Below are 23,604 nucleotides of genomic sequence, written 5' to 3'. Positions count from 1 at the left end.
TCTAAATGGGATGTTGCCAGGACTCAAGGGACTGAGTTATAGGGAGAGATTGGACAAGCTAGGACTGTTTTTCTTTACAGCATAGGACACTGACGGGGGGATCTCACAGAAGTACATAAGATTTCGAGAGGCATGATGGATAAGATGAATGCACTAAGTGTTTTTCCCAGGGTTGGGGAAATCAAGAACTAGAGGGTATCAGTTTAAGGTGAGAGGGGAAAGAATAAAAAGGGAACCTGAGGGGCAACTCTTTTTTTTAAACACAGAGATACATATATTGAATAAGCTGCCAGCAGCAGTGGTTGAGGCGGATACATTAACAACATTTAAAAGGACAAATACATGAACTGGAAAGATTTAAAAGGATATGGGCCAAGTGCAGAGAAATGGGGTTAGCATGGATGGAAACTTTGATCGGCATGAACTAGTTTGGGCAAAAGTGCCCATCTCAGTGCTACAGGACTCTATGAGACTTAGCTGGATGATTTCTCAAAATATTAAATAGATTAAAACCAAGTGTAACTCTGGAGTTTTGACAGGACTCATTCTTTCCTCTCCCCCATAAGCCCTGGCCTTCCCACAGCATCACTGAACATGTTAAATACCCAAATTAAAACTTATCTACATAGCTCAGTTAAAACATTCTAAATGTAAAAATAACTTACCCAGATTTAATTCTCTGGCCCTTGACCATAGGTCCTGCATCCATGGGTCTCATGCTCACATGATTCTGAGCAGGATCCACAAACTTGAACACATGTGATGATCCAAACTGGATGTTCATGCCACTTTGCAACATAGTGGTCTCAGTGATGTGCTGGCCATCAACATATGTTTCAGCATCAAAACTGCGAGGGGTAACTGTTACTATGCCATCCATGTTAGTAAGATCACAATGATGAGGTTGAATTCCTGGACCAAAGAGCTACAAAATCAAGTAAAGTTTTAAATGAATTGTAATAACTCAAATCAAAATTGTTCTCATCTCAAAAAAAATTGATGTACTGGGTTCATAATCTGCTTGTTTCTTAAAACAAACTGCCAAGTCAATTTTACAAATTTTCTACTGACATTTTCTAGTGAAATGTACTGTATTTTTATTAGCAAACATTACACAGCACAAAAGTGATATGCAATATTCAGACGAGAAATGCAGCAATGTTTGCAGAAAAAGTTCCAGCATTCAATCAAAACATTAAATTGACCAAATGCAAGAATATGGATGCTGTAAATCTGAGAAAAATAGAAAATGTTAGAAATGCTCAGCTGGTCAGATATGCAAGCACAAAGGCAGTGAACAAAAGTGGGGGCCGCAGTGAGGAGAAAAAGGACAGTCTGTGATAGAATGGAGAACAAAAGAGATAGTAATGTGATAAGAAAGGAACGAAAAGATGGGTCTCCAGAGGATGTGTAAACAGGAGGGGTGGAATCAGCAACAGCTGAAATCTGGAAAAAGTGGGCAGTGTGATTATGATTGAATATTGTTTAAGTCAACAGACAATCTGAAAGGCTGTAAAGTGCTTAACTGGATAACAAGGGGACATTTCTCAAATTTACATTAAGCTTCATTGGCATTGGAGTACAAGGACAGAAAGGTCAGAGTGAAAGCAAGATAGAAAATGATAACAAGAGAAATCTCGACAAAATCATATTTGAGGACTTGTGCTCAAAAAGCAAATTACTCATTTTTAGAAAACAAATGCAATCATTTGCGACACAAAACTAAAGGTTTTCCTGCTCAGATTCCAAATTTTCTGGTCTATATTAATAATGGCAGTGCAAAAGAATCCTGGTGTAAAGAAAAATTCTGCTTCAAGTGATAATTCTAATTGAAGAGCTTTTGATCCCTTCACATGTCATTTTAAAGTAGTATAAAGCATGTCAGGAAATGAAATTAAGTTGATTTGCGTCATTGATGCTCACTAGATGTTGTATTGTTTAATATGTTTAAGGATGCCTAAGGAACTCTCCTCCTAAAATGACCCAAACATGATCAAGAAACCACTAGCAGGGCAAGAACGTTTATGGGACAAAATTGCACCTCCTTCTTACTTGCAAAAAGCTTTCCCCTCTCTTCTAAAACAAAATTGCAACACTGAAATTCAAATCCTGTTATCTTGTCTAAAAACTGCACTGGGTGCTTTCGCTCCAACACAATCCAGTAGCTTCTGGCATTCATGAGGCTCTTGTTCATTTCTCATTTGTTGTTATTGGTCACTGTCATGCGCAAAGACTATAGCATTCTACTTTCTTCTCCCCTTCATTTCAAAGGACTACTCAGGTCTGGACCTGTAACAGGAAGAACTAAAAGCCATAAGAGATGTTTGGTGAAAAGGGACACTGTTGTACTTGATACTTGCATCATCTGTTTAAATTAACCTTTTAATTTTGAATTCAGAGCAGGCCATACGAACAAGTAAACCATCAGGAAGCAGTGTTCTTTGAAGCACTGTTCGATGGCATTATTTAAAAATGGAGTGCTTAAGTTTGAAATTGAACCTTATAACATCAATTTAAATTGCTTGCGTAGATTCTTTGGAAACAAAGTACAGGTATCACATTTCCCTGTGTAAACGGGAAATGCGACTGACTGTGTGGAGTTTGCACATTCTCTCCGTGTCTGCGTGGGTTTCCTCCGGGTGCTCCGGTTTCCTCCCACAGTCCAAAAACGTGCAGGTTAGGTGAATTGGCTATGCTAAATTGCCCGTAGTGTTAGGGGTAGGAGAACGAGTCTAGGTGGGTTGCGCTTCGGCGGGTCGGTGTGGACTTGTTGGGCCGAAGGGCCTGTTGCCACACTGTAAGTAATCTAATCTAATCTAAATAGTTGACCATCACAAAAAGCAAATCCAAAAGTCTATAAAGCCATGTACATTTTGCAAATTAATGTACAAGAGAATCGGAAACATTAAATACACATGATCAAAAGGACTATGGAACTTCATCTGGCTAGATCAAAAATACGTCACAAACTCACTGTCTCAAATATTCAAGCTCGCCATTCATTTTTTTCTAGACAGACTCCATTGTTTCACTCAGTAGTGGACTTCAAACAATCATAACCCTCAGTAATAGGTTTGTCAGAGAAGTTGAAGTTCATGCAAAAGAAATCATGGTGTGATAGAAAACTGTGGAATGAACAATTGTTTTCCAATACAGTGGGGATCCCAGGGGTCGATAACTAAACTACTGCTTTTCTGGATGGATATTAATGACCCAGACTTGATGCCAAAATGTGCAGACGACAACTATTAAGAGTACTGTAAATGGGATGGAGTACAATCATAGACATCACAAGGACAAAGTTAGGCTGGTGGATTGAGCAACAGATTAGCTAATTAAGTAAAGCAAGTCTGCCATGTTCTTGTAGCGTAGCTGCTGAAGATATAAATTCAGGTGGTCTCTTATGCAGCTTGCAAGAGCAGAGCTGAAACTTTAAACAGAGGGAGTTTGGTGAGTACTGAGTTAGGTGAAGGCTGGGGAGAAACTGCGTTTATTCCCCCATTTATTTACTTACTTTCTTTGCTCAGTGCAGAAGTTGGTCCATGAGTAACTGGTGGGATATTGTATTTAAGGTGCTCTATCTGAATGCATGTATCAATTGTGAAAAGATTGAAGATTTCAATGCACAAGTTGAGATAAATGTATATGATTTAATTCCTATTATAGTGACACGGCTCAGTGTAACTAAGTTTAGGAACTGAAAACACTCAAGTGCAGAAGTAAAGATGTCTTGCTATAATTTCGTACAGCCTTTGAGAGATTTCATACTGTTATTTTAGTCTCATTACCCAAAGAGAGAAAGATATACTTGGCACAGTGGAAGCTCATTAGAAGTTTGCCGATTAATTTGTGGGATGGCAGGATTGATTTACGAGCAGAGATTGAGCATTCTAGGCACATATTCTCTCGAAGTTCGAAGAACAAAAGGTGGTCACATTGAAACTTAAGTAATTTTTATGAAGTGTGTAAGATCATCCATGATCTAGAATGGCAGAGCAGACTTGAAAGGGTGAATGACCTACTCCTATTCTAATATCCTTCCATGCTTCAGATGAAATTGAATGCCGAAATGTCAAGTGTTACATTTTTATGCGAAAGATGACATGCAAGATAAAATAGCCTACAATTCCAAAGTGGGTATAGAAACAAAGGCATACAGGACTTCAGAATCAGAATAGAAAACTGGAAATGCAGGACTGGTTTCATCTGGCATTCTGAGCCAATTCTGACACTGCATTTTAGGAACGGTATAAAAAATTTAGAAAGGATTCAGAAAAGGTTTGAGAATGGCTCCAGTTGAGACATTTAAAAATATGGAGAGACTGGGGAACTTGGAGTTCTAATTAGAGAAAGTTGAGGGGGGACTCGATAGAGTAATTCAAAATCATGAAGGATCGAGAAAGTGTAAATAGTAACTGTTCCTATTGGTGGAAGGATCAATAATCAGATTACATGGATTTAGGTTAATAGCAATAGTATTAAAATTTACATCAGGGAATATTTTTATGCAAGTGATTAGGGATGTGGATTAAGAATTTTCTCAGCCGAAGAATTTGGTGAAGGCAGGTATAAAAGCGAACTTTGAATGCAGATAGCCAGCACCAATTCAATGACTAAACAATGTCCTCCTGTGCCTTAATCATGATTTATATTCATAGAGTCATAGAGATGTACAGCATGGACACAGACCCTTCAGTCCAACCTGTCCATGCTGACCAGATATCCCAACTCAATCTAGTCCCACCTGCCAGCACCTGGCCCATATCCCTTCCTATTCATATACCCATCTAAATGCCTCTTAAATGTTGTAATTGTACCAGCCTCCACCACTTCCTCTGGCAGCTCATTCCATACATGCACTACCCTCTGCGTGAAAAAGTTGCCCCTTAGGTCTCTTTTTCTTCATGATTATTTACATACAACCTTTCACCAGCTAAGTTTCAACTTCTTTCCTCTTAAATTGACCAAAAATATGCTCACATGCATCTTCAAACACTTAGGATCAACAAAAAGTCAAAGAACTTGCCACACCTGTACAACAGATTAATTTGTTTTGCTTGCTTGTTCAACTGTGGTTAATCACATGACAAAGACTACTCGCATAAGAGAATAAAATGTGACAGAAAAGAATTGATATCAGCATTTTAAATTTGAAGTCTTTTCAAAAGATATGCAATAGCACTAGGTCAGTTAGGATAAAACATACAAGGACAACTATAATGTTAGAAAGTTTATTCTTACCTGGATGGAGTTCTCATCTGACTTTTCAGTGCCAACATCTGTAACATTCAGTTGTAAACGATACAGTTTTGGTTTATCTCTGGAATCTGAACCATCTGCAACATTTTGAAATAAACAGTTTGGCTTGCGTGCATCCAACTTTTAAATTTTCATATAATTTTTTGTTTTAAAATTTTGCATTTGTCATCAATTTGAAACATGAAATTATGAAAAACTAAGGTATAAACACCAGAACATCAATTACTGAATTCAGGTTTGAAATGTCAATAGCTTCCAAGTGTCTTTTTTTAAAATCATCGTTGGATCTGAGAGAGCACTATTTCACAATTGGATGAAATTCTTTATTTGCCATCAAGCTATGACTGGCAACATTTATTGAATACATATCTCAAGAGTTCCTAGCTGGCAGCATACAAGTTTGCCCAGAGAAATAAGAGAGGCATCAATTGAAAGGTTTTTCAATAGGTTACTCAGGATAGTTTGCGTGTCACTGAAAGGTTTTCGGCAGTGAATGAGTTGATGAGAGGGAGACACAGAAGCAAACTCTATTAGGAGTGCCGCAGTTAGTTACACTGCTTGTAAAGTCGCTGAACTACGCAGCTTGCATGTAGGGGACTTGGAGAGAAGTTAACAGCAATTGGATGGCTAAGTGCTGCATGAACAAGTTGAGCAATTAGTGAGCAGGTCATATTCAGGACTCAAGAAATCCTGGACATCTGAGAAAATGGAAATGAATTGTTAGGTGGGGCAGGTTATTTGGGCTCAAAAGAAGCCTGCAAGTCTAAATACTTTGTTACAGCTGAGTGTAAAATGGTTGAAAAGCTCACAAGCAGTATTTGCTTGAAGAAACTCAGTAAGATTGGAGTTCAGGCAAAAATCCACGGCAGGACTGGTTCAGTTAAGTAAAGATACTCTCAAGAGATTGAGAAAGGTAATTGACTAAATGGGAGCAGTCGTTGAGGTAGTTCATAATGGAGTGACTATTAAGAGGGAGTTTTAAGAGATTTTTAACCCCTTGTGAACTTTAATGAGATATGATTACCTACCATGACATGAAACATCTGAAGGGATCTAAGAAATCAGAGAATCTGCCTCGACAGCATTTTCTATTTGATGTGTGCTATGCAATGTTCACATTCTCTTACCTATATTTACTATGTTCACAGAGGAATTTCCTTTTGAGAAGTTGACTAGGTTAAGTTTTAATTACTGGAAATTAGAAGAAAGTCTTATTTTAATCTTGGAAGATTGTACACTATTTTTCTTTAGAAAAATGTAGGGGTGCTCTGCATAATGTATTAGTTTTGCTGACAAAAGCAAAAGCAAAACCTAAGCACTTATTTGTTTCTGTGCCTCCATGGAATTCCCAGAATACTTGTTGCCATAGGGCTTTTCCTTCTATACTGTAATCATACATGTTACTCTTCACACCTATTAAATTCTAGGCTGAATTGGAGGCATTTTAACTTATTAACTGCATCATTGGTCACAACCTATCAACTATATTCAGTTGTCAAGTAGTATAGGCCAAAAGACAAGTAAGATCATAAGTGGTTGGAAAGTCTAACATATTTATAAATTAAACTTGTGCAAGATATTTAAACACGCATTCACTCATTAACAGATGTACGAGAGAAAAGGAGGTCTGTTGTGGCAGTGGTAGTGTCAACTGCCCCTGGCCAAAATATCAATGCTTGAGTCCTGCCCACCCAGATACTATGTAGTAACATGGAATATGGTTGATAGAAGATTGTATTGCTTCTTGCACTGGAAAATTATTTTTAATGTACAACAATTATATATTTTTAAACAATTCCTAGTCACTGCTAGAATTTCAAAATGAGCAGGGAAGAAATCAAATTACAAAAGACACTAATGGCATGCCACTAAAAAAAGACTAAATTATATTTTCAGAATTTAACTAGATCACAAAAGGAACTTTTCTTAAAAGCACTTATATCAAAATCACTTGAAAGTTCCATGATCAGTATGCCTTTCATCAACAATACTAATATGGTACACAGATGTCACCTTGGACTTCGGTCGCTAGTTTTTAATGTGCAGGATTCTAAAACAACTGACAGTTACTCCATTTACTAAATGTAACAGCTCACAACAAATATTTCGGCATATAGCAACATGGAAATTACTTTCAGTTGCAGAACTACTGCACTTAAAGTTAGGGTTTACATTTCAGATCTAATCCACATACTATTGAGCCTGCACTAGTCAAGTTACATTTCCAGATTGTATGTAGGCACAAAGCTAACATTTCAGTGAACTTTTAAGACATTACCATAAATTGATACAATGTAAAATTTAATTATAATGCAGCATTCTGGATTTTCTTTCAAACTAGTGCTCCAGTATTGCATTCTAAAATTCTATGCACTGATAATTAAGATCACTTGCTCTTCTGTTCCATGACACCACTGATCTCCTAACTCCCTCAATCTTTCCTTGACTTGCCATGTTCTGGAAGTTCATCCCAAATTCTTTGAACAGCATAAAACCCGTGACTTCACGTCTCTTCAGTTCCAAAGAGCTACTGGACTCTTAGTTCTGTTTTTCTCTCCATGGATGTTTCCACACCTGCTGAGTTTCTCCACCATTTTGTTACCATTGATTTATAGTCATAGAGCTGTATAGCACAGAAACAGACCTTCAGTTGAATTCGTTCATGCTGACCAGATATCCTAAATTAATGTGGTCCCAGTTGCCAGCACTTGGCCCATATCCCTCTAAACCCGTCCTATTCACGCAGATCCAGATGCCTTGTAAATGTTGTAATCATACCAGCCTCTACCATTTCCTATGGCAGCTCATTCCATATACGCACCACACACCATGAAAATGTTGCCCTTTAGGGCCTTTTTAAATCTTTCCCCTCTCACCCCAGACCTATACTCTCTACTCCTTCACCCAGAGGGATATCTACCTTATCTATTTACCCTATCAATGCCCCTCATGATTTTAAAAACCTCTAAGGTCACGCCTCAGTCTCCAACACTCTAGGGAAAACAGCCCCAGTCCATTCAGTCTCTCCCTATAGCTCAAGCCCTCCAACCCTGGCAACATCATTGTAAATCTTTTCTGAACCCTTTCAAGTTTTACAACATCCTTCCTAAAACAGCATGTTCAGACCGCATTATGATTGTCCATTTTTCTGATGAATTTACACACCACCTATCTGAATTCATAACTAGTGATGACAAATGTGATTAATTATGACTAACTGTATAGCATCTCTGAGGAAGGGTAACTGAGGAAACGTTAACTCTGATTTCTCTTCAGATGCTGCCAAACCTTTCCAGCAATTTCTGTTTTTGTTTGTGTAAGCCTGTTGTTTGATTCATCATTCAAAATGTTGACAAAAAATTGCTGAGTGAATTTATAACAGCCAGATTTGTCATTAGAGCAGTGTAGACTGGACCTGTGCATTGGAACCATGCAGAATTGACACTGCAGGCTCCAAGGCAACCGCCCAAAAAATTGAAAAGGCCAATGGTAAACTTCCTTATCTGGAATCCTCCAAGATTTGCCCAGAAAGTCTTCAGGAGGGTTCCAGCAGACTTAGGCTTAATAGTAATAAAATCTACTCTAGCTCCTGGGTTACCACTAAACTGAACCTATAACTCACGAATGTAAGGAATGTCAGTTCAGCCATGATCCTATTGAATGGGACAGCTGGCTTGAAGGGTCTTTTGACACTGCCCTCACCTGCACGCTACTTTCCCCACCCCCTTCAGTTACCTTACATACTTACCATTTCACTTACTACCAAGTTTCTGATGGACATTTATGTGACAAAATACAGCACCTAGTACTGTATAAAGCAGCATGATTGCTACAATGACCATTTGTGCTGCTGGATTCAATGATTTCTGGAATCTTCAGCTGTGAAGTCATTTAAATGAAAGTGAGTGTGTTAGCTAATCCATAAGGTGCGTTAGCTTTTATTGGTAGAGGGATTGAGTTTCAGAACCACATGCAGTACAAAACTCTAGTGCAGCCACACTTGGAGTACCACGTACAGTTCTAATCACTGTACTCCCAAAAGGATGTGTAACCTTTGGAAAGGGTTCAGGAGGAGATTTACTAAGATGTTGCCTGGTATGGAGAGAAGGTCTTACAAGGAAAGGCTGAGGGACTTGAGGCTGTTTCTGTCGAGAGAGAAGGTTGTTGAGAGGTAACTTAATTGAGACATAAGATAATGAGGGTTAGATAGGGCGGACAGCGAGAGCATTTTTCCTTGGATGGCGATGGCTAGCACAAGGGGACATAGCTTTAAATTGAGGGGTGATACATATATGACAGATGTCAGAGGTAGTTTCTTTACTCAGTAGGAGGAGTGTGGAAGGCACTACCTACAGCAGTAGTAGACTCGCCAACTTTAAGAGCATTTAACTGGGCATTGGATAGGCACTTGGACGAGAATGGAATAGTGTAGATTAGATGGACTTCAGATTGGTTTCACAGATCAGCGCAACACTGACGGCTGTTGGGCCTGTACTGTGCTGTAATGTTCTATGAGTACTTTTCCCCAGTCAGATCAGGGATAGTGATAGGATTTCCAATCTTGATTTGAATTTCTGGGCCATTATTAAATCTTGCTATATCTGCACATGTCTTTTGGTAGAAAATGAGGACTGTAGATGCTGGAGAGTCGGAGTTGGAAATTGTGGTGCTGAAAAGCACAGGTCAGGCAGCATAGTCAAAGTCTCGGGCATAAACCCTTCAATATGAATGGGGAAAGGAAAGGTGGCTGAGATAAACAGGGGGGTTTGGGGCGGCAACGGGTGGATGCACATGGGAGGTAATTGTGATAGGTTGGTGGGGAGGGTGGAGCGGATAGGTGGGGCAGATAGGTGGGAAAGACGACTCCACCAATATCTGCTCCCAGGAGGTTCAATTCCACTCCAGGACATCCAAGATGTCCTCCTGTTTCAAGAACTGCAATTTCTCCTCCCACGTAGTCAATACCCTCCAACATATTTTCTCCACCTCCACCCTCAAACCCCATCCCTTCAATTGCAACAAGGATAAAACTCCCCCGGTCCTCACTTTCCACCCAAAAAACCTCCAGACAGAACACGTCATCTTCCGCCATTCTGCCACTATCTGCTTTCCACTGAGACCATTCCCTTATTGTCTTCCTTGTTAGGTCCACGCCCCCTCACCAACCCAGCTTCCACACGTGACACTTTACCTTGCCGTCGCACAAGGTGTAAAACCTGTGCCCACACGTCCCTTCCTCAACTCCATCCAAGACCCTAAAGGATCATTTCAAATCCGGATATTTTCCTGCACATCCACCCACCTCACCTACTGTGTCTGTTGCTCTCGATGTGGTCTCGTCTATATTGGGGAGACAAAACACCAACTTGTGGAGCAGTTCAGGGAACATCTCTAGGATATGCACCAAACAATCCCACCGCCTTCTGGCCAAGCACTTGAACTCCCCCTCCCGCTCCCCACAAGGACATGAAAGGCCTAGGCAGCCTCCGCTGCCAAATCAAAGCCATTGACCAACTGGAGGAAGAATGCCTCATCTTCTGCCTTGGTACCCATCAACCACACAGCATTAACATCGACTTCACCAATTTCCAAATTTCCCCTCTCCCACCTCATCCCAGATCCAATCCTCCAATTTTGCACCACCCTCTTTACCTGTCCTACCTGCACATCGTCATTCCCACCTATCCACTCCACCCTGCCCATCACAATCACGCCCACCTGCATCCACCTATTGCCTTCTCACCGACCTAACCCACCCCCCCTCCCCAGCACCACCCCCACATTTATCTCTCAACTTCCTTCCCCCTCCACATTCCTGAAGGGCTTATGTCCAAAACATTGACTCTCCTGCTCCTTGAATGCTGCCTGATTGCTGTGCTTTTCCAGTATCACACTTTCCAAAACATGTCTTACTTATCAAAATTCCAAATCAAACCAGCAGCTGCATACGTCTACCACTAGATGGAGCTTTAAAACCTCAATTAGGAGGCATTTGGAAAATTCAGATTAGATTAGATTCCCTACAGTGTGGAAACAGGCCCTTTGGCCCAACGAGTCTATACCAACCCTCCCAAGAGTAACCCACCTAAACCAATTTCCCTCCGATTAATGCACCTAACACTATGAGCAATTTAGCATGGCCAATTCACCTAGCCAGCACAGATTTGGACTGTGGGAGGAAACCGGAGCACTCGGAGGAAACCCATGCAGACACAGGGAGAACGTGCAAACTCCACACAGTCACCTGAGACTGGAATCGAACCTGGGACCCTGGTGCTGCAAGGCTGTAGTACTAACCACTAAGCCACCACATTTCACTACGCAAAGTCAAAATAGATTTACAGGTAATTCTCCTTTGTAAACACAAGTTGGGGGACCTTGAAGTTCAGGTGCACAGTTCTCTGAAAGTGGAGTCATAGGTAGACAGAGCAGTGAAGGCAGCTTTTGGCGCACTGGTCTTCATTATCAGTATACTGAATATAGAAGCTGGGAAGTTATGCTGCAGTTGTACATGATGTTGGTGAGGCCACACTTCGAAGATTGTGTTCGGTTTTGGTCACCTTGCTATAGGAAGAATGTTATTAAATTGGAAAGAGTGCAAAAGAAACTTACAAGGATGTTGCCAGGACTCAATGGACTGAGCTATAGCGAGAGATTGGACAAGTTAGGAATTTTCTCTTTAGAGCATAGGAGATTGAGGAGGAAACTTATAGAAGTGTACAAGACCATGAGGGGCATGGATAGGATGAATGCACTCCATCTTTTTTCCAGGTTTGGGGAATTGAGGGCATCAGTTTAAGTTTAGAGGAAAAAGAATAAAAGGCAACCTGAGGGGCAACGTTTTTTTTGCAGAGGGTGGTGCACATACAGAATGAGCTGCCAGCGGAAGTAATTGAGGTGGGTACATTTACAAAATTTAAAAGGTATTTGGACCCTTACAATGGTATCACAATGTTCACTCCCACCACTGCCTCATATGAGCTAATTGCCGCACATTCCAGTATCAGATGTGCTTCAAGTCAAAAATAACCTAAAATGAACAAAGGTAAAGAAAAGAAAATTAAGGTAATTCCAGGGACTGTATAATTTACCCAGTCCATCAACTCCATACATCCCCAATTTTGCTCATCTCATGACTGAAAGACACATGATCTAGCAAGCTGAAAAACACAGCAATGGCTCACAGTAAATACTTAACATTTCTTGGAGCTCAACATTTATTTTGACTAATCCATGTATCATACAAATATGATTTCTAATTTATGTATCCTGGATAAAAGTACTTAAAGGAGTGGAAAAAGAACAAAAAAAAGCACTCAAAGTGCAGAAAACCTGAAAGGAGTCTAAAGTGTATATAGATGAAATTGAAAGGAAAGCAAAGAGAACATGGAAAAGGACTGATATGTAAAATGAAGGAAAACCAAGTAATTTAATAAACACACAAGAGCAATAGATAACTAAAGGGCACGGTATATTAGGGCCAAAGGGTAACCTGTGGGAAGCTGCAGATGTTGGTTTGGTTCTTAATGAAGTCCCTGTGCTTGTTTTATAAAAGGAACAAGAGAGACATTGTAATGAACAAAATGAAATGTGCACTATTAACCAAAATTAAAACAAGAATACTGAGGGATTTAACATCTTTGAAAGTGGATAAACACACAGACCCCGATGAAATGTATCTGCGTCTACTTGAAAAAGCGAAAGATTTCCAAGAACTAGTAAAATCTTTGATAATAATTTCACAACCTTCTGGTTACAGATCTGGTGCCAAAGTACAGAGAGTCTGCATTTGAAATGGTTTAGTTAAGTATAGGCCAATCAGCCTAACCATGATGGTCTAAGTTACTAAAAAAGGCTAGGGACAGGATAAATTCTTAGTTTGAAAGACATTAGCCAAAGAGAATCAGCACTGATTTGTGAAGGCAAGTTTGTAATTAATTAAAGAGATTCACAATTATGAGTTGCTGGCAAGGTCAGTCAAAGACAGCATATTTGATATAATTTGCAGTACGGTGGCACAGTGGTTAGCAGGGACCCAGTTTCTTTCCAGCCTCAGGCGACTGTGTGGAGTTTGCACATTCTCCCAGTGTCTGCGCGGTTTTCCTCCAGGTGCTCCAGTTTCCTCCCACAATCCAAAGATGCGCAGGTTAGGTGAATTGGTCATGCTAAATTGCCCATAGTGTTCAAGGATGTGTAGATTAGGTGCATTAGTGAGGGGTAAATATAGGATAATAGGGTAGGGGAATGGGTCTGGGTGGGTTACTCTTCAGAGGGTTAGTGTGGACTTGTTGGGCTGAAGGGCCTGTTTCCACACTGTAGATTCTATGATTCTATGAAAGCAAGGGTTAAATTGTCACAAAATTAAACAGCCATAGGATCTAAAGCAGTGTAACAACTTGAATTCAGAGACAGGAAGCAAATGCCTAATAGTTGATAGGTGCTTTTGCAGATCAAAGGCTATATTCAATGAGATTTCTGCAGGCGCAGTATACTCGATCCCTTGCTTTTTGTAGAATGTAACAAGGATTTGGACTTGAATGTATGGATAGAATTTTAAAAATTTGCATATGCCACAAAAGAACGGTTGCAGTTGATAATGAAGGAAGTAAAAGGTAGAAATGGACTGATCAGGTGAGTTAGAGTGGAAATGGGAGTTAAATCCAACTATGTGAATACCACATTTAACAAAGGTTAACAAAGCAAGAGGATATAAAGTAAATAATACGATGCTAAGAATTATAGCGGAACAGAGGAACCTTGGAGTGAATGACTCAAAGATCCCTGAAAGTGGCTGGAAAGTTTACTTCATTACCTAAAGTGTACAGCATCTGAACTGGAAGTTTATGCTAGAACTACTTAAACCGGAGCTGGATTACGGTTTGAGGTCTGGTTACCATATCATAGGGAAGATGCAGCTGTACTAGAGTGCGTATTTGAACTGAAGATTGTAGCTACTTTAACTTCATAAGACATAGCAGCTGAAGGGGGTCATTCAGCTCATCAAGTCTGCTCTGTCACTCGATGAGGTCATGGCTAATCTGAATTCTCAACACCACTTTCCTGCCATATCCTTGCAACCCTCAATTCCCATACGGATTAGAAATCTGTGCATCTCAGCCTTGAGGAGTATTCTTTATAACCCAATTGTGACACCTCTCTGTGGTAAAGAATTCTTCAGAATAATGAGAATAAAAGCAAATTCCTAATCTGTCTGAAATAGGTGACCCCAAACTGAGATTATGCCCACTAGTTCTATATTTTTGCATAAGGATAAACAACTTCATGGTATCTACCCTGTAAGCTCCCCAAGAATCTTGTATGTTTCATTTTAAATTCTGATGAGCACAAGTCCAACCTACTCAAACTCTGATAAGAAAACCCCTCCTTACCTGGGATCAACACAGTAAACCTTTTGAAGACTGCCTCCAGTGACAGTACCTCTTTCCTTTGTTAAGGGGACCAAAACTATTCATAATATCTTGGGTGTTGTGACAATACTGTGGCTTTAAGACATGCGCTTTGTCCTTGTTTCTCTGAGAGGGAGATTGGAGGAACAGATGCTGAGCAGTCTACGAGAAGATAAACAACTTGTGAATGCTTTGGGTTTCGTTTTACAAAGTTGCAATGAAGCAGCCTGAATGGGTGTGGTCAAGCTCCCACAGAGAGAACCAGGCTTTTTAGTTTTTTCAATATCAGTTGCTGTTGGGGTCAGGTGGTGAAAGCTATTCTTTCCACATTCTCGGTGACAGCCAAAAGCTGGGGGTTCTCTGCCTGCTGTGAGAGCTGCATGCGAGACAAATCAGTTTTCTGAAATTGTCTTTTGCCAGGGATGAGTTTATGGGATATTATTAAATTGGAATAGTTAATTAGTTATAGTTATAGCATCCATAACTCTTAAGTTTTCTAATAGTCATTCCAATTCCTTCCTTTTGTGGTATTTTAACTATAGTTGATGAACAAAGTGGGCTTTCCTTTAAATCCAGTAGTTTGACCAAAACATATTGCATCTGGAACTCAATACCTTACATTTATCTTTAAAATAAGAAAATGTTGGGATCTAGACTATGTTCTGAATATTTTGAGAGGTTTGGTCTGGTTCACAACAGTGTGGCTCAACTAGTACCTTTTATAGTTTTTACAAGACTTCCCTAATTTTGCCGTCATAAATTCCTGATGACGGGCTTACGTCCAAAACATCAACTGTCCTGTTCCTCGAATACTGCCTGATCTGCTGTGCTTTTCCAGTACCACACTTTTCGACTGACTCTCTAGCATCTGCAATCCTCACTTTCTTAGTTCCCTAAATTTATTGCAAATCAAACAAATAAAAACATATTGCTTGCCTTCCCTCCTGCCTGATTAATGCAGGCGCAAGGATTTTGAGATTCATGCACAATGGACCCCCAAATCCCTTTGATACAGTTTTCTGCATTTAAATTCAGCTCCTTTATTTTCCTTCCCAAATTCATAACCTCATTTTCCCCAAGTTATATTCCAAGTTATTACCCATTTACTTTATCGGTCTACTTCCTTCTGGAGACTCGGTCATCCTTAACTTGCCTTCTCAATCTATTTTGGCAAAAGTACACACACATTCCTCATCCAACACATTAATATTAGAAATAATTGGGGTCCCAGCACTAATCTCTGTAGCACTTCAATAATTACAGGTTGCCGTCTTGAAAATGCCTGCCTTATCGCAAGTCTGTCTTCTACTAATTAATCAATTCTCTAACCACAAACTATGCTAACCCCAACACCTTAACTCTTAAATTAAATAGTCAAACATGTGGTACCTTAATGAATATCTTTTAGAACTCGAAACACATTACAGGGGAACCTCTAGTATCCAAACAAGATGGGCGGGCACTTTTTCGTTCGGGTAATCGATTATTCAGTTAATCAATTAAATGACTTTCCTCTGAGGCTTGGAGTTTTTAAAGTCTGCTCCCCATTCAGGAGACTGCAGAACCACAGCGTGCGACCCCTTACCCCTACCCACCCTCGTCCAACACCACCCCTGCTCCCCCCGCCGTCCAACACTGCCCCCGCCCTGATCTCTCCTTCTGGCACTGCCCCCGCCCAGATATCTCCTTCTGGCACTGCCCCTGCACCCTCTCCGGGGCAGTTGGACTGCACACCAACAATAAGACTACTGCTGCTGGTGCCTTTGTGGGGTAAGTCTCCAAATAGCACGCGCGCACACGCACCCCCACAGGTGCACACAACATTTTGCTGCACCTTTTTGACAGGTTCCACCTCTGCCCTGTACAGGACAATGTTGGTCAGATTATCTGTGGGGGGGTGGTGGTGGTTTAGGGTACATCCCTCTGTAGAACCCCAGGGAAAGTGAGAGGGGAGAGAGAAAGGGCAGGTGGTCAGTCATTTGGAGACTGTGCCATTTTAATCACTGTAAACAAGAAACGCGATCACTGCTGGAAACACGTCTTTGATGTAATGTTCCTACTGGGGCCCTAAGATCTCCTTCGGATAATCCAATTTTCGGATAATTGAGGTTCCTCTGTACATCGAATTGCATCCCTTTTCCTCAAACGATTTGATAAATTTGTTAGATATGATTTCTATTCATGAAGCCATGCTGAGTCTGCTTGATCATGTTATGCATTTCTAATTAAAAACTAAGAACGTGGGGGGATCCAAGATGGCGGCGACCCAACAAATATGAGTTTATCGTGCTCCTCCCAAGACTTACCCGCCTCCACCACACTCACCAAATCATTCAAAATAGTTTTTACTTAATGTAATTAGTTTCTTAGTACTGAATTTAAACAATTTAATCTCCAGTAAAAATGACTAAAGGGAAGGGAGCCCACAGTTCTCAGCAAGCAGGAACCCCTCCCCAACTCTCCCCAGCTGCAGTAGAGACGTCCGCAGCCGCCCCGGGGAACTTACCTATGGTGGCGAGCCTCGTGGAAATCATCTCTAAACTCAATGCGAAGATCGATGCCTTCATCGAAGAGTCCCGGAGCCGATGGGACTCACTCTCGGCCGTGCTACAAAAGCACAACCAAGACATCAAGGAAATTGAGCGGCGAGTCAGAGGGGTGGAGCTAAAGGCCGCGACCTCCGAGACTATAGCAGAATCAGCCGTGGATCGGGTCCGGACTCTTGAACAGCGAGTCCAGACCTTAGAGAATCACATTGACGACCTCGAGAATAGAGGTCGTCGAAAAAATATTTGTTTGCTGGGCCTTCCTGAATGGAACGAGGAAGGCCAGCTTACAGCGTTTCTCGAACAGTGGCTTCCACAGCTTTGAAATCTGGAGGATGGATCAGGCCAGGTAAGGGTGGAATGGGCCTATCGGGTTGCAATACGTCGGCCCGGCTCGAAACCAGCGCCCCTGCCCGGTCCTGTTCCGGCTGCAGAGCTATAAGGAGAGGCAGATGCTCTTAGAAGTTTCCAGAAATCTTGGGAAAGATCCCCAAACCATGATTTTTAAAGGATCCAAGATTATGTTATTCCAGGACTTTTCCCCAGCTCTGGTCAAATAGAGGAAGGCGTTTGATGAAGCAAAGTGTTTAAGGGACTTAAATATTCAGTACTCCTTGTGCTACCCAGCGACGCTACGCTTTAACCATGAAGGGTCCATGCATAACTTCGGATCGCCGGAAAAGGCCAAGGAATTTTTGGACTCTCTTAGATAAATTGTAAGAGTTAATTGATGTTGTTTTGCTCTCCCCCCACTCCGGTTTACGTTCCTTTTTTCTTTAATATTAATCCCTTTTTTTAACCTTACTGTTTAATATCATCTTCGGGGGGTGGGGAGAGGGATTTATTTATTTGTTCTCTACTTAGTGATTTTCTGCCCCTTTTTATTTAGGCTGAGGGGGTCTAGTTAATGTTGGTGGGGGGAGGTGGTTACCTTATCCTATTTTATTTCTGTCTTTAGGAGCGGGGTTGTTTTCCCCTGTTATTTTGTATTATTATACTTAATTATTACTTGTTGAGGCTATAATTTTATAGTTATATATGTGTATACATGGTATTAACATTACCAAATATATCTAGGTGTTGGTGTGGGGGGCGGGGTAGGGTGCTCACTGTTAACTCTAGCTCTGTAGTATATTTGAATTTTCTTCATTCTATTGAGGAGCGCCTGAGTCAAGGGTGGGGCACTGGTTGGGAGAGGATACGATGGACGTTTGGAAAGGAAGTGATACCCCCTGGGAACAAGGGGGAAAAATCTCCATTTAAATACATCTTATATTTGTTTTATTTAGAAATAGTTTTTTATTATACTGTTGTGAGTGTATTAGAGAGCCTTTATTTTTGTGAATTTTATATGCTCTATGCTCAGGATGTTCTGGATAGGGTTTCCCCTCCCGAGGGGTCTCGGATTTGCCCGGACGATTATGGTTGATCGGTCGGTTAAGTGGTGCTCCTGGATTGTCAAGGGGAGTAATTCACCAGTCAAAAGGAAGAAAATATTATCAAACCTCAAGAAAGAAAAGGTTGATATAGCTCTCCTACAGGAGACACACTTATTGGATAAAGAACACTTGAAATTACGACAGGGTGGATTTGATCAGGCCTTTTTTTCTTCTTTTAGCTCAAAAAGCAGGAGAGTTGTTATTCTTGTTCGGAAAAATTTTCCTTTCAAAATCCTAAATCAGATACAAGACGAATCTGGATGATATATTTTGATTAAAGTCCTTATAAATGGAGAGGAATATGGGATCTTAAATTTGTTTTGCCCCCCGGCACATCCTTTTAAATTTATAACAAAAGCCTTCTCAAAATTGATGGCTCTCAGTGCTTGTCATACAATTATAGGGGGAGATTTTAATTGTATTATGGATCCGGAAATAGATAGGATTCCCAAGAGTACTGCAGGAGTATCTCCCAGATTGAGACAATTGATGGATTTGAACAAAGAATTAGGACTAGAAGATGTATAGAGATGCCTTCATCCACAGGGCAGAGATTTTTCTTTTTACTCCAATCCACATAAATGCCATACCAGAATCGATATGTTTTTTGCCCCCTTGATTTTTTAAAATTCCATATCAATCTGTAAAATAGGCAGTATAGCAATTTCCGATCACGCTGCTGTATATATGGAAACCAAGGCGAGGAACAATGAGACATCCCCCTGGCATTGGCGTATGGACCCCTTCCTGATGAAAGATAGTAAATTTGTAAAATACTTCTCTCAAGAATTTAAAACTTTTTTAGAAATTAATTCAGGTACGGCTAGCAATCCATCAATGATGTGGGAGACCATCAAAGCTTAAGCGTGAGGTTTGATCATTTCATACTCAGCAACCCAGAAAAAATTAAAGGGAGAACAACAGCATCTGCTCGAAGTTCGCTTAAAAGCGGCTGAAATAGCATATGCTGACAGACCTTCTATTATCAAATTACGAAGGATTACGGCCCTTAGGACAGCTCTAAACACCACGCTTACCCAAATGGCTAAGAGGGAAATATTATTTGCAAAACAAAAGTTATATGAATTTGGCAATAAACCTGGTAGATACTTAGCATTTCTCGCAAAGAAAAAGAAGGTCCCTCAAACTATCACGTCCATCAAGGAAAGTACGGGTATTCGGACTCATGATCATAAAAGGATTAATGCAATCTTTAGAAAATTTTATTCTGATTTATATAAATCGCAGGATTGCGAAGACATGACTAGGAGGATGAAGTCATTATTTAAAAACCTGGCCTTTCCAGACCTAACTCCAGAACAGGTATTGGTCTTGAATGCTCCCCTAACAATCCAAGAAATACTTGACGCAATCAGACAACGTCAGAGCGGTAAGACGCCTGGCCCAGATGGTTTTCAAGCTGAATTCTATAAAGAATTTACAGGAATATTGGCTGGTCCACTTATGGACATGTATAACTATTCATACAGTCAGGGCTGTCTCCCGCCTTCGCTGAAAGAGGTGAATATCTCTCATCCTCAAAAAAAGGAAAGGACCCAGAAGATTGCACATCATACAGACCAATATCCTTGCTAAATGTAGATTTTAAAATCTCTCTAAAATGTTAGCATTGAGGTTAGAAAGGGTATTGCCACATGTAAAGGAAGATCAGACGGGGTTTATTAATGGCTGTAGATCATAATGTTAGAAGGGTTTTGCATGTGATTCAAGCCTGCCATCAGGGAAAGATACCAGGAGTAGTAGTCTCGTTAGACACAGAAGAGGCATTCGACAGGGTTGAATGGTCATATTTGTTTTACACATTGGAAAGATTTGGCGTTGGAAAAGTGTTTACCAAATGTGTCTCAACACTGTATAGTGATCCCAAAGCAGTTGTGATCACCAATGGATTAGGCTCGGATAGCTTCAGTGTGGATAGGGGCTGCCGTAAGAGATGTCCTCTTTCGCCATTGCTATTTAAGTTAATAATTGAGTCACTAGCAGAAGCTATACGGGCTGACCCTAATATAATGGCCCCGAGGATTGGTACAGGTAAACATAAAATTACCCTTTATGCAGATGATGTTCTTCTATTTCTCAGTAATCCTTTGATGTCCATGCTTTGCTTAATCCAAGTTATTAATACATTTAGTGTATTTTCAGGCTACAAAATTAATTTCTCAAAATCGCAGGCTATGCCAATGGGTGGCCTTGCTAGTATATCCCACTTATTGGACGGATCCCACTTTCCCTTTCGGTGGTCCCTGGAGGGTTTCTTATATTTAGGCATTTTTATTACCCCAGTATTTGGTTAGTTATACAAGGCTAACTTTGTGCATTTACTGAAAAGGATAAGGCAGGACCTCCAGCAATGGGGAGACCTGCCAATTTCCTGCTAGGTAGAATAGCACTAATTAAAATGAATGCCTGTCCTGTCTCCTATACCCTATGAGAATGCTTCCCGTGGTGCTGCCGAGGTTGGCACTACGTAAATTATATGGCTGGTTGGATTCCTTTATCTGGAATCATATACGGTCCCTCATTAAGCTGAAGAAGCTACAGCTTCCACAGGCAAGGGGAAGATTGGATTTCCCAGATTTTAGGAAATATCAGTTAAGTTCCCTATTACGTTACATAGCCGATTGGGTCTTGTCTGACCCGCAATCAATCTGGCTGGACATCGAGGCTTCTCAAGTAAAATGCCCACTTATTAACCTTTTATTTTCAGACAAGAGGAAAATCATTACGAATCAATGTAAAAACCCTATAATACTAAACACAATTAAAGCTTGGAATATAGTGCGGCAAAATGAGGGCAACTCACATAAAACATCCCCCTATGCCCAGATAGTGGGAGCAGGGGGATTTCAACCGGGGCTTACAGATGCCACTTTCAAACTCTGGAGATCCAGGGGTATCTCATGTTTAGGGGATCTGTTTAAAGAAGGGGTCCTGATATCTTTTGAACAGCTGTCTCAGAAATTTGGATTACCTAATGGAGACCTCTTTCAATACTTCCAAATTCGAGATTATATACAGAAGGCGACTACGTTATTAGATAGTCTTTATAAATCAGATAGAGAACATAAGAGTGCTATGGCCAATGGGGGTATCTTCTGTCAGCACTATTTATCATTTATTACATGATGAAGTATCCAGAGATATGGACAATCTGCTTAAAACATGGGATCAGGATTTGGGACTGGAAATCTCTATAAAAACGTGGAATGACATTTGGGAAAACATCAGAAGAATCACCATCTGCAACAGAACTCAGGCCATTCAGTTGAAGATACTTCATAGGGCCCATATAGCACCGGACCGATTGGCAAAATGTAAGGCAGGAGCATCTCCAATGGGTCCCAAATGTAAAATAGAGGTGGACACTCTTGTATGTTGCTTATGGACCTGTCATAAGATCTGTACATATTGGACTAAAGTAGCAAGTGCTCTGACAGAAATCTTAGGAACGGAAATTAGAGGACACCCTGTACCTCTCCTTTTGGGCTTTTCGAACTTACTCTCCCTGGATATGACTGGGAAGAGATTATTTTCTATTCTCTCTTTCTGTGCAAGGAAAAATATTTTGGTAAACTGGGTGGTTGACGGCCCTGGACTTTCGAATTGGCACAGATTAATCATGGAATGTATTCCCCTTGACTTCCTTACAAATATGGTGCACCAAAAGACCGCATTATTCCATAAAATATGGCAGCCCTTCTTGAATTACATAAATACAGATATTTTGGCCATCCTAACAATGGCTTTTATTTAATGGAGATGGTGAACCTGGCTGGTCCGGGGCCCCTTGGGAGAGGTATCCTACACGAATACGGGTTTTGTTACGATTTGATGTTAATACATTCTGAGCACGTATCTCACTACTCTTCTTTGAATAATGTAAGAGACTTAATTAATACACTCTGGTTAGTTGTAGGTTAGATTAGTAGTTAGGAGAAAGTGAGGACTGCAGATGCTGGAGATCAGAGCTGAAAATGTGTTGCTGGAAAAGCGCAGGTCAGGCAGCATCCAAGGAGCAGGAGAATCGACGTTTCGTTTCCTGAAGAGCTCATGTCCGAAACATCGATTCTCCTGCTCCTTGGATGCTGCCTGACCTGCTGCACTAGATTGGTAGTTAGTTGAGTTTTGTTTTTTTCTCTCTCGCTATCTTTTTTTTTGTTTGACAAATTTTGGTTATCATTTAAGATTTAATTGTATATCAATGTTTATACTTGGGGATTTTTTTAAATTTGTAAACTTGTAAAAATGTTAAATTTTCAATAAAAAATCTATTAAAAAAACTAAGAACGTAACTAGGAGCAGGAGGAGGCAATTCAGCCCTTCAAACCTTCTTTGCCATTTTATACGATCATGTCTGATCTAATCTTGGACTCGACCCCACTTACTTGCCCATGCTCCATAGCCCCTCATCCCTTTATTACTTGAGTAAACTTGAGGAGGACATGCACAGATTTTAATGTCCCAGCATTCAACACACTCTGAGGCAGTGAATTCCATAGATTTACAACATGAGAGAAGCAACTTCAGCTATTTTAAATCTGTTAACCCCTATCTTAGAGCTGTGTCCTCTCGTCCTAGATCACCCCCTCCTCAAAAGAACTTGTTTTCTATAACTATTTTGTCAATAACCTTTAGCATTTTAGTAAGCCTTAAATCTGAACTCCTCTCATTCTTCTGAACTTGAGAGTATAGGCCTAAAATGCTTAATCTCTCAAGATAAGCCCCTTATCTCTAGAATCAGTCTAGCAGCTTTCCTCTGAACTACCTCTAATACTATACATCCCTCAAGTAAGGGCACCAAAACTATGAGATATTTCAGGTGCAGTCACACAAATGCCTTTAACTTCATTCATCCGTTTAAATTTCAACCACTGAACTTTGGCCCATTCAGCTAGCTTTTCCATATCCATTTGTAAATTTCTTATTTCTTCA

At 40.5% G+C, this 23,604-nt stretch overlaps 1 protein-coding gene across 12 annotated transcripts in view; it reads right to left on the bottom strand.

The window, feature by feature from the left end:
- The window catches only part of afdna (afadin, adherens junction formation factor a), a 242,063-nt gene that overhangs the window by 114,484 nt on the left and 103,975 nt on the right, over positions 1-23,604 (bottom strand). For all 12 annotated transcript variants that reach the window (XM_087991512.1, XM_087991517.1, XM_087991519.1 and 9 more), the window contains 2 exons: positions 5,242-5,336; positions 666-925 (listed from right to left, as the gene is read on the bottom strand). In XM_087991512.1, the coding sequence (XP_087847638.1) occupies positions 666-925; positions 5,242-5,336 (355 nt within the window). The remainder of the gene's footprint in view (positions 1-665; positions 926-5,241; positions 5,337-23,604) is intronic.

This window comes from Chiloscyllium plagiosum, unplaced genomic scaffold, assembly GCF_037043375.1.
Source record: "Chiloscyllium plagiosum isolate Xiang-an unplaced genomic scaffold, Cpla_swu_hap1 HiC_scaffold_10, whole genome shotgun sequence".
NCBI classification, from domain to species: Eukaryota; Metazoa; Chordata; class Chondrichthyes; order Orectolobiformes; family Hemiscylliidae; genus Chiloscyllium; species Chiloscyllium plagiosum.
This window is presented reverse-complemented; position numbering and strand designations above follow the sequence as displayed.